General features: G+C 37.7%; 3 protein-coding genes across 3 annotated transcripts; 1 reads left to right on the top strand and 2 right to left on the bottom strand.

The window, feature by feature from the left end:
• Window positions 1-3,356: 3,356 nt before the first annotated feature.
• LOC114521683 (S-adenosylmethionine sensor upstream of mTORC1-like) lies at window positions 3,357-7,009 on the bottom strand. Its single transcript, XM_028542186.1, has 4 exons — window positions 6,611-7,009; window positions 5,530-5,809; window positions 5,135-5,267; window positions 3,357-4,974 (listed from the first exon to the last, which is right to left on the bottom strand). Exons 1-4 carry the CDS (start codon window positions 6,765-6,767, stop codon window positions 4,375-4,377), a joined length of 1,170 nt encoding a protein of 389 aa, XP_028397987.1. The 5' UTR covers window positions 6,768-7,009; the 3' UTR covers window positions 3,357-4,374.
• A 291-nt stretch (window positions 7,010-7,300) lies between these two features.
• Window positions 7,301-9,536, top strand: LOC114521954 (transmembrane protein 168-like). Its single transcript, XM_028542530.1, has one exon. The coding sequence runs from the start codon at window positions 7,364-7,366 to the stop codon at window positions 9,395-9,397; it is 2,034 nt and encodes a 677-aa protein (XP_028398331.1). The 5' UTR covers window positions 7,301-7,363; the 3' UTR covers window positions 9,398-9,536.
• Window positions 9,537-9,622: 86 nt separating this feature from the next.
• On the bottom strand, window positions 9,623-11,141 carry LOC114521955 (queuosine salvage protein-like). The gene is made up of 2 exons (XM_028542531.1): window positions 10,803-11,141; window positions 9,623-10,342 (listed from the first exon to the last, which is right to left on the bottom strand). The coding sequence occupies exons 1-2, from the start codon at window positions 11,127-11,129 to the stop codon at window positions 9,641-9,643; spliced, it is 1,029 nt and encodes a 342-aa protein (XP_028398332.1). The 5' UTR covers window positions 11,130-11,141; the 3' UTR covers window positions 9,623-9,640.
• Between the last annotated feature and the right edge of the window lie 1,168 nt (window positions 11,142-12,309).

Below are 12,309 nucleotides of genomic sequence, written 5' to 3' on the forward strand. Positions count from 1 at the left end.
AGGAAACTCTATTAGTCTAATGTCGCTACAGTGCTTAATAATGACTGTAATTCTTTTAAAATGTTTTTCAGGTAATTCGTTTAAATAATGTTTGGTAATTTTATAATTCGTTTTTTATCGCATCTATGCATCCGTATGCGTACCTAAAATTTTGCCTTCCAGAAAATTTCCCTTGTCGAGACCCAAGAACACTGGCTTTAATTACGAGTGGCACGACATTTTTCAACGAAGCAGACTGCTTGCAGTGCACGTGTCACATGTCAAAACTCACATGCAAAGTAAACCAGAAGAAATGCTACCCAAACGCCTGTCATTTACAAGACAGAGAAATTGTGCAAAATTTCGCTATACATCACGATGGCTGCAACAATTGCCTGTGCTATTTTGGTAAGACTTGACATGCTCGGATCACAAACACAAAAAATTAAATACGAAATTGGTGTAAATTAAGGCTGGTCTAAATTAAGACACGATAAAAAATAGTGATGGTCTAACATACCTGAATATGGTTGGTCAACCTTGGCATATATGGTCGAATATAACGGAATATGGTATATTCGACCATGGTCGAGTATACCATATTCCGCTATATTATGGTTCAAAACATCGCATCAGTCAGCCAAATTTAATCCAAAATGCTGGGCCCGCCCTTGGTCAAGATCATAACTCAAGATCATCATTCAAGCTAAATATCTCATTCAAGTTAAATTTCAGGTGAGCTCATGTGTACACATCTGCGCTGCCCTGAAGCAGGTCACCGCTACACAAACTACGAGGCCATGGGTTTGGGGGATGTCGAACCTGAGAACAACCTCGATCTTTCAGAAGGGAGCGAATTGCCAACCCGCATACCAGACAGTTGCCTGGAGTGCGATCATCTGACTGGTTCAAGTGTCTGTGGGCTTAAACAATGGAAAACATTCCCGACTTATTGCCACGCGATATTTTGTGGGAAAAATAACGACGAGAAAATTGACGACCGTGGATCTTGTGAAACATTGGTACAACAGACTGCGTAATTACTGAGATTCTAGCTTATCTTAGTGTCTGTGATCACACTTAGAATTTGAGGGTGAAGTGTGAAGTTTTGTAATTGCTATAAATGCTTAGGTCAAGAGGAATGCTATAGTTCAAATGTGTTTATTTTCTTTAGAATCCGTGTACATCATCCACATGCGGTGAAGACGACCTGTGTGTCTCGTTGCATCAACCTGCATGTATTGGCAGTGAACTTTGCCGACAGTATAAATGCAGTTGAGTGACCATTCAAAAGTCACTGTGAATTAAAATCAATACATTGCTTGTGCAAAAAAATTAGGCCTATGTCGAAAAAGAAAAAAACTAAATGTTTTGGCAACATAGCTACATGCATTTATGCATGCAGTGAAACCATGAATCATCTTTCGAGAAACACTCAAAACAGCACTATATTTTTGATATTATAGGGGATGAAAATATCTACTGATGATATAATAATCTCTGACTCTGACTATATGCTTTTCCTAACGGTTATTCTCCTCAGCATCAGTTTAGATCGTTTGTTTTAGTTTCACAAGAAATCAAGTGTTCGGATGAAAATACAGGCATAGTTTGCGGAGAAGATGGTCAGTCATATGAAAATGAATGTGAATTAAGACGGAAAGGCATAAACTTAGCGTACAAGGGAAGATGTGGCAAAAACTGTCGATCTGAGGTTTGTGGTTCTTGCAGTATCTTTGTATCTTTGGTTTTCCAAGAATACCAGGAAGCTCAAGCTTTCACTATCAATTTTGTCTAAACCAAAAGCGCCGGCATTTTTTTAGGGAGGTGGAATTTTAAAACACAGTTTTTTTCTGGCCAGTCATAAAATTGGTTAAAAATTGACGACTATGCAAACCAGGAACACGAATGTAAATTACATAGCCGATAAACACAAGTCACTGATCTAAACGGCTCACTCTATAGCATAATCACTGACCTATATTAGATACTATATAGTATAGGTCAGTAAGCGTAATCGCTGATCAGTGCAACTGGAGTGTGGTTCACACTCCTGTCGACCTTCAGGCAAAGTGCGAAGTTGATCCACCTTTAGCGGTGACTTTCTCGTCAATGCGATGGTTGAAGATACACCCTTCATTAAACGATCCTAAGGATATAATAAGGACACTTTCAATTTTGTAGTTGCTTAGATAAAATATGTCTTCATTTCAGGTGTGTGGAATCGAAAGTCGTACTTTTGCAAGTCGTTGCGATGCACAACAGATGAATGCACACGTGGATTACAACGGTCGGTGTGAATATCACTTCAATTCAGCTGTGATGAAGGATAATGAAAAAGGAAGTTTTTACGAAAATAACAAATGTGAAATGGTGTATGAAAATGGAAGATGTTCTCCAGTGAAGTGTGAGGCTACTGTATTGCCACCAGGAGCTTGTTGTCCAATATGCGGTAAGTTCTAGGAACTGTAGTGGAACATGATGTGCATGACTAGTGCTGGTCATGTGATGATTACGGACAACTGGCTCGTGTAATGTTCTCATGCATGAAGAAATAAGAACATCTACTGTTGGTATATAGTTTTGAATATCCACCATGCAGATGGCAAATTCCGTTCGTTTTTGCATGGTTTTCCCATGCAATTATAGGCCAATGGTGACTATCTTTACACGGTGCCCGATACAGTGTTAGCCGGGCAAAAACATGCAAGGGCGCTTTGCCTGTGTGGATTAAGAGGACATGGAAAATTGCATTTAAAACTTGTGCAAACAAAAATACAACCGTTCACCTTTTACGCCGCTAATTTCAGAAAATTGGAACATGACACGTTGGCATATCAAAACTTAAAATATAAATTAGGCCAAGCCTAGTGAGTCTAGTGATATCGCGATGACGATGATGGTGGTCGCTTATAATAGTTATGTTCGATAGAACATTCTAGTCTTTGTTGAAAAGCAACAACGAAAGTGATGGTTTATTTCGTATAGGAGCTGCGCTAGTGATCAGCATTAACCATAAAACGCTGACCGTACAGAACGTTACCTATCGCCTCCATGATATCCACACATTTCTCACGGAAAGTCACATCAACACACATCACTGCAAGATTTCGGTAGATTTGACTTACTCCATGGATATACTGGTCGTCATACTGCCCTACAAAAGACACCATCTCGAATCTTGTCAAAACCTTGCTGTGGACGTTTCTGATCAGATGAACTTTGAAAGGAGTGACAAAAACGCAGGAATATTTTCAATACTAGGCGCGGCTACGTTGGTCAAGGAGAAAGTCAATGAAAGGCTGATATACATGATTTAAAAACTCTTTATCGTAAACAAACAGTAACCGGCAATCTGTAGCTAAAAGTCACAACCCCTTTTCAGTGTATAATATATGTTGCTATATTTAGATACATGGTTCCTAGTAAATAAAGCATATATCGTGTAAATACGACGTCGAATGAAGCTTGATTGGTCCCGGCGAAAGTGTGGTTTGAGCCGCCGCAAATCCAAAAGTCCAATAAAAAAGGTCACCAAAAGTCATAGTTAGTTGATCCATGTAATTCTGTAACGCAATAATGCATCGCCTGACTTTTTGCCACGGTTATTTTTCGAGGATACATGCCAAAAAAATTTAAAGAACAGCAGATGCGATTTCTTTCGTTTCTTTGAGATTTCTAATTTCAAATAAGATATTACATTTCTGAATTTTAAAAACCCTAAAATTATTATCTAGAGGAATTATTTTTCTAGTAGTAAAAATTCTATATCTGTGTATGCTGCTCTGTAGCCGATGTCCAGCAGGCTCAAACATGGCATGCGGAACACCTGCCGAATCACGTCGAGGGAGGTCGTGTTCAAATGACGTTGCTAGGCGGCGTCATCACGGCGATCGTGCATGCCTTGCGGTCCACCAGGGTCCACTGAGACACGTGCATCCGCCTGGTGGATGCAATGTGATGACACTGCCTGGCAACGTTCAAATGGTCAATGACTTGACGTGGATTGACGGCCGCCATCTCCAACATCGCCCCAAAGGTCGCCATGAGGTTTTCTTCGTTGCCGTGGTACTAAAGTCTAAGGTTTGAACAATACAGCGATCCGGATCTCGTCTTTCGTGTCCTGTCGTTGTCACCTTCGCCTCTGGCTCCAACACCAAGAGAACCACCTTAATATAACCATACAATATAGCCAGTTTTTTTGTGTATTTTAGGCAGTTGTTATACTGACCACAATTGATAAATCAATTGATGCAAAGTTGTTTGAAGACGCTGCTACGCTGCTTCCTGGTTATATTAAAGTATTCCTTTTAATCCTGTTGCAAAATTCGTACGGACAAAAATGCTTTCTTCATGAAAGTTCCCAAAGAGTTTTTCATGCTATTTTCGAGAATGCTAAGAAAAGGGTAAGACTTCAAATCCTTCAACTACGCTACATTCATCTTCATCATACACTTTACTGGAGGCATTTTTATCCAATTCAAAATTCTCATCCAACTCTTGATGAATATACAACATTTGTTCGGGACAACCCCCTTCAATCGTTTTACTGTTATCCTCAGAACAACCAATCTTTTTACGAAATGCCATACAGTGAGTGTGAATATCTTTCTGGTATTTCCATCTTAAAAACCCGATACTTTCCACTGCTGTTTTCCACGATTTAATCATAGACATGTTCTTATTTTGGTGACTGGAATCCGGGGTGATAATTATAAGCAAACCATTGTCTTTTAATAACTCATGTGCTTTTAAACAGCAAGTCCATCGCTGTTCCCTCACGGGCAGGTAGCTTAAGAGCAGGCAAAAAACAACAACATCAAAAGTGTTTTGTGGAAGTTTGGTGATTTTGTCACCATCGATGTAGCGTTCCATGTCCTTTGGTAATGAGCAACGTTCAGGTATCAAAGAGCAGGAGGGTGATGAATTGCCACTGCTGGATATATTATTGTCTTTTAAAATTTCAAGGAATAGGAAATCACAGGAAATCACAGACTAGAACAAAGTATTTGTATTTTAGATGAGGTAGTACTGACTTCCCTATCTAGGCTTTTTTCATAAGAAATGACAATAAACTCAAATTACTCAATTTTCCTATTTTTTTCGCACAAGTTTAAATGGTACACTTTTCTTGTCCAGCAAATTCCATACTCACCTTATCTGCAGGACAGAGGTCTATTGCTAGGGAATGAAATATATCTGGAAATGCTTGGAATGGATTAAAACAACTACCAACATCCAAGAGAACTAGTTTGTCATGTTTAACTGGATGCCGTGGATGGTCATTCCTACAAAATAATTTATTATTCTTACTGTAAACATATATATTCAAGTAATATGACTGTTGCATATATATTTGATAATGACTACATAGGGTTCATTTTTGTTTGAAATAATCGATCATGCAACTGTTATTCATGAGTAATATTAATCCTTTCAAATTACTCAAGAACAATATAATACATTTCGTGCCTACAATTTTATCTGTAATATAGTGTAGGTGATTAAAATAAATAAATGAATATTCAAATAAATGATTCACTCATTCACCTATTCAAGCTTGATTGCAACTCTTCAGCCTCACATTGACATTTGCAATTCCGATGTTTGTCCAAGTTAAAAAGGACCCGTTTGCAATCTTTCTGCAAGCATTTCTCACGACCTCCATGATAAAAATATTCCAGACATATTTCTTTGCACCATTCTATTCTTCTTAGGTTATTCTCACCCCAGTGGTTAACAGCAAGTGCTTTCATGGATTTTGAATATTGTTCAAGTAAGGATGAATTAGTTAAATGTTCTTGCCAAACTGAAGTGAAGTTTCCATTAGCTAATGCAAGGTGTAAAAACATTAAAGTGTGTTACAACTGAATTAATACTTCCTCAGAACTGCCAGAAAAGTACATGAAAACCTCTTGAACAGGACTTCATTCATAGGTGTCCCAGCAAACAATATTGATTTGCATGGTTACTTCATTACAATGATACAATAATGTGCAAATCAACATTGTAAGCTATGCTTGCTTATTCAATGGGAAAAAGAGGATAAATAAAAAGTTCTGACAATGATAAATGGGTGATCCAAATTGAAAAGAATAGCAGTTTTTGTAAAAACCTCAGGTGTGAATTAAGGGCACCTTGTGAAGTTGATTTCTTTAATGTGTTAATAATTATGTATAATGTAGGGATGGGTATAGGTATGGATACAAGCACCAGCCGTAACAATTACATAAAATAAGATGATAAGGTATTATTCTCAGGCCCTTAGAAAGAAGTCCAGAACTGTCAAATACATGCACAAAAATTTTTAGATATATTTTTATACATAATCTACCCAAATTTGAATTGATATGCAAATTTGCACCCTTTCAACACCCCTTCTGCACTAGACCTAGGGGTACACCCCCCACCAGTTGCCACATAAAAGACATTTAGCTCTGGAAAGTTTGTATTGTCTGACTATTGAAATAAGAAATACGGTGGCTCTCGTAGCTAAAAATGTTTTCTGGTATATTTTAGGTTTATAAGCTGCCTACTTCCTAGATTCTAGTTCAGAATGGAAAGTTTGAAATATAATGTTCCAATGACAAGTGACAAGCCTAAAAATATCTAAAAACATAAGTTGCCAAACCTTGTCGAACTTTTTCTCGTAAATTACTGTGAACACTTTTGATAAAATCAGCAAAATTTTGTCTCTCGGCAGCATTAGCGGTTAAATCTTGAAATTCCTCACTTGCAGCTAAATTCAGACATCTTGCATTATGATCCGCCATCTTGAATTTAACCATGGTGAGATCATAGATATATCTATGGGTGAGATGGTAACCAGTGGTGACCAGTGACACCACTGACACCGAATTGGAGCGAGTACTGTGGTTTGTAAAAAGAGATGGGGTGCACTACGGCCCCTGACCATGTAATGAAATTGCTGAATTATCAAGTAGTTTTAGACAGAGGCTTGGGGGCTGGGGCCGTTTGTTTGAGCCTCACACCAACGCCTCCACCACCAGTGGTCACTCACTGTGGTCACCACAGAGCTCACTCCGGGCGCACTGAGCTCTAAAAGTCACTGCGTGCATTGACAGTTCACTGGCATTGACTGCGCCTGCTCGCCCCCCCCCCGCTTCATTTTAATTCCACAATATATAATCCACATGCCACATGCACTGTCATTCATGCACATTTCCGGAGAAACTTATAGAACAAGAAATCCAAAGTAGTGGCCAGAACGCGTTCAGGATTGTGTTGGAAACAAAGTTATGTTATAGTAAATGATGTAAAGACGAAGGAGTTCACGAGAGAGTTCTTTAGGATCTTTGACAACCTTCGTATAAAGTTCTCAAGCATAAATTATTCTACGAAGACAAGTGTTTGTCTGTCTGAAATGGAAAGACTAATAAAGTACATATCTGCTGGAGCAATTGTCACGTTTCTGGCAGGCGGATTTTTAGGCATCTATAGCCGATGGCAACACCACTCGTCTGATAAAAGTTTTATAATATTTGGCGTAATTGCAGGGATTTTTCTTATCCTTGCTTTTGTACTTTATTTGTTTAACCGACAAGAACTAGCCAACGCCTTTGTCAATTTTTGGATTGGTATAATATTTAGTGTTTTAACTTTCACATCTGTTGCTTATGATCATATGTTCGTGTCAGCACAAGATTTGGACGTTGTTGATATGTTGTTGATCGGGAGCACTTGTGTTTATTCCTGTGGAACATTGATTGACAGAATTCATAACTATGGCAATGTACAGTTCCATTTGCTCACTGTAAGAGAATTGCTTTTATTAATTGGCTTTGCATTTGGTAGCATTGTCTCAGAACACTGTGCAGCTATGGTGTTGTTAGCTTTAGCTGTTGCTTGCAATCTGATCGCAATACATTTGAAATCGGCATTGTCATTGGTTAATGCAGTTATGACAAGTGTGCTAGTGGCAATGGAGTTCTTCCCAGCAATTAAAGTGCAATATAATCCATTCTGTTTGGCCACATTTGCAGTTTGGCTATCATTTGAAGCAATCATCGACATGTACTTTTCCAAGTACTCTACAGTTGACAGGTGGAAGGGTTTCCTCACCTGCGGAAAATGGCATAGAAAATCCATAGTTGTTGTCATATTTTGTGGAGAGTTTCTTTATGTCACATGTGCTGCTCAAGTAACATTAACGCACCATCGGGCTGTTGTCATTGTGCCAATATTTATCGCCTTTTTACTATTTTGGATAGCTGGACATATAGTGTTCCTTATAGATTGTTGGGGTTTTTTAATCAAACTTGAAGAATGCTCAGAAAGTCTCAAAGAGGAGTTTGATACAAATTCAATGTTAGATGTACTTGCTTCCAGAGGTGTTAGACATTTTTGTCTAATATCAAAATCTATTATCCTTATCACCATTGCAACAACAGTCTTGCTAGGGATACCATCATGGCAAGTAACAAATGCCTGGTTTATAAGTTCATTTTTGATTGTCATGCCAGTTGAATCAATGGCATATAGTGTGTTATCTAGCCTAGGAAATTGTCTTGGAGGAACAGCTATTGGTTATGCTATTGTACTACCATGTTATAGCTACAGAAAAGATGGTTTAGTTATTGCTCTCCCGGAAGAGGAATACCAGGGAACTAATAGGATTGCTGTTGAATTAATTGGTTTGCTGTCCAGATTCTTCTCTGAACATATTGTGCATAATTTTGGGACAGAATTATGCACAAGTGGCCTATCAACTCAATCTTTGGAATCAAAGTTAGAATCATTCTTCAATCAGCGTGTGCTTCCTGGTCTGCCCTATGATACATTTGTACTATACTACAGTGGTCCGGTACATGATAATGGTGATTGGGCATTGTTAGAGAATAATGCATTTTCTTTAACACAACTTCTTAGCATATGGGAAAGGCTTAACAGTGAAACTGGAGCAAGGTTAATCATAATACTTGATACTGAAAATTCTTACAAGTGGCTTCCAGAAATTAAAAAGTCAAAGATGTTTGTTGGTGCTCAAGTTGGAATAGCTTTTAAATCTGATGATATTGAAGCAGCCATCACTCAGACAGTTGGTGAACTGACCAAACAATGGGTTAATTTTAATTCATCACATGAGCACAATGACATCTTAGATCCTAGTACAGAGAGTAGAGTTAGACCAACATTTGCTGTTTCAAGGAATTGGTGTGAGTTTAAATTTCATGTTCCTACTCAAAAGGATGTATCCTTACATATAGAGGAAAGTTTTCCAACAATAGTTCAACCAGTTATGAGATTCTGTAACATGTTCCCACAAAAAGCTGATTTGTTTTGCTTATGTGAGGAATGTGTTGCTATGGCAAGGAATTTAAAAATGAGGTGGTTGCCACCATTGACACTTGACACTGGTCATGGATTTAAACTAATCAGGACCATAAATAAGATTTAAATTTGAACAAATGAAAAGACTTTGCTACAATTTAGCTTTAGTAAGTTACCTATCATCATTTAGTAAAAGTAGAAATCTTCCAAGATAAAATTGAGAAAATAATTTATTTTAAAATATTTTATTTACTTTCCCCATATTTCAATATTAACTTTAACGCTATAAGTAATATTCCTTGCAACTATAATATGAACTTGAGCGGACACATTTAGATATGAATATGATACAGTACATATTCTTGAACAGTTAATAATATATGGACCTTGTTTTGTGCATTGGAAAACCGGCAATTGTATTCTCATGGGCTTTAGTATAGTCCCACAGAAAAAAATCAACAAGAACAGCATTAATGACTACCATATCACCATTCCCATTCCTACAATTTTGATCTTGCATTTTTCGTAACTCCTGGCAAATTAATTCCACAGCCCAAATGCTACAACCTCGAATTTCCACTTCCAGCTCACTTTTATTGGGAAGATGCTTGCCCTGATTGATTGCACTTTGTAGCGTGTTTGAATATTCAATAACATCTAAAAACTGTAGCCCTCTTGGAACTAAATAGTCTGCAAACATTGTTAAGCTATCGATGTCTGAAAATTCCCCAAAACCTTTTCCCTCAAAACAAGCCCAAATGTCTGCAATTAGGATCTGTGGTCTTTTGTGTAGGCCAACCCTTTGACCTTGAAAATTTGCCACATCACAGAAACACGGAAACTGGGTGGTTATCAGATCAAGCAATGCTGTTGCACTTTTGTTGCAAGATTTTAGCATGTTGACAAAACTGTTTTTGTATTTCTCAACCAGAATTCTTCCAGTTTCATTTAGGTTTTTTACTCTCTCTTCAATGAGTGGGATTTCTGTCAATGTTTCAGATTCAAATACAACTTTCAACTTTTCTTTAGTGATTTTCGCACAATAGGAAGGGGTAGTTATTGGAATACCATTCTAGAAAGAAATATTACTGTAAATGAAAAGTATAAGAAATATTGCCAACTAAACTTTCCAATTACTAAGTTTAGAATTTCATTTCGAATCCAGTTTTACTGATGAATATTCTTAGTTCTAAATTCAGTTTAGGGAATGGTCTATTGGGCTCTCCTCACAAAGTTTACCTGGAGCCAGTTGTATAAAACACTTTAACTACATTTTACATCGTTAAATCCTAGTTAATTCAGAAATACATGACTGTTTCAAAGACAGTTTTAAATTTTTGAAACAAATACATCGGTATAAACCTGGCTTGATATAAATGCAACCCATAAAAATATTCTGAATTGATGAAGCAACTGTTATAAAACAACTAGGTTATGATGCACTATTAAATAGGATGTTCCGGGGGGAGAGAAAACGCTATATAACGGTATTGCATGGTCGAGTGCAAATTTAACTGTTTATGATTACAAACCTCTAATGCACGATTGATAGCCGCACATAATGCCCAATATCCAGTATAACATTTTCCACGATACTTGACAACAAACGGTTGGGTATCTTGTTCCACCCAGAACGAGAAATTGAGCGTATCAAGTAAAAAAATCCAATCCACGGTCGCTTTATTCCATTCTTTCGGGTGCAGTTCATGCTTACGCCAACTTTTTACGGAGTACAAGCTCTTTGTTAGGTCAGGGTAAATTAGTTTAGCGACCTTTTGTACACCTTTTGATTTGATAGACACGTGTTTAGCACAAGAAGCAATAAACTTACCAGATTCACGTGGTGACAATGCCGCCATCTCGTTCTGAAACATGCCGTATCCGTATTGCGCCCCCCCCCCCTGACTCTAACTCCCTAAGGCCTAAGCCTAAAGATGCATATGAAAATTCGGGGACTCCAAACATGGAATTATTGAATCTCTATTATCACACTGCGGGAAAAGACGCAGTGTGAAAGAATTAGAGAATCGTGCAGAATAGTCTCCTCCGCAAGCATCGCTTGCCTAATAACCTAAAATAATTTAGTACATAAGAGAAGCCTGCGGAGGAGGCTAGGTGCAGAAATAATAGAGATTTCATTTTTGTTTGTGTAAAAGTTCAATTCTGTCAATAGATATGACGTCCGTCATATTTTTGTTCGTCTAAACAATCCCAGAATTCACTGCTTTAGAGAAGCTATAGGGAACTGATGAGAAGAGCATTGCGGCATTGCCTGATAATTTTAAGAAATATTGCGTGATTAAAGTGATCCAACAGAGTGAACAGAGTAATGCCGGTGTCCCAGGAAATTTGGCCCCCCCAAAATTTGGCCCCCCTGGGGGTCACATTTCCTAGGAAATATGGCCCCCCTTTCGGAAATTTGGCCCCCTCGAAAACATATACTTTATTACCATGAGTCCGAGAATCGCGAAGCTTCTAAAAGCAAGATCGTAAATGTTTGTTTGTATTCATACTTAGTTTGCTTCATTTATTTGTGTAAAAGCTTTTCATCTCGGCGAAGAGCTAAGACGAATATTGTTAATGTGCACGTGGCTAACTTCTAGGATTATCATAACATTACTTGGGGCTTTAATCGAGAAATAAATAAATAAGTGGTAATTTCCTAAAACAACCTTTCCTATGTATGTATAACCGCTAAGCCTATAAATTTATAGCCTTTATAAGGTCGCCAAATTAAGAATTTCTGGGGAGGACAAATCACGTATTTCACAGTTCGAAAATTTGGTCCCCCTCGATAACATACTTTATACTCTCAATATATATATATATATAAAATATATATAGTTTTGAAAATCGCGAACTTTTGACTCAATATTCAACAAGTTTCTGAACCTAATATGAAATTCGTCAGAATAACAACCACACTTTAGCAAGCGATGACATCATGCGTTGGCGAAAGTGTTAATGTGCATGGGGCTAACATTTAGGGAGTAATTAATACAAATTTGCATAAAAACGTTTAAAAACAATCGGCAAACA

Source organism: Dendronephthya gigantea, unplaced genomic scaffold, assembly GCF_004324835.1.
Source record: "Dendronephthya gigantea isolate DGI-Jeju-01 unplaced genomic scaffold, DenGig_1.0 000021F, whole genome shotgun sequence".
In the NCBI taxonomy this organism is placed as follows: domain Eukaryota; kingdom Metazoa; phylum Cnidaria; class Anthozoa; order Malacalcyonacea; family Nephtheidae; genus Dendronephthya; species Dendronephthya gigantea.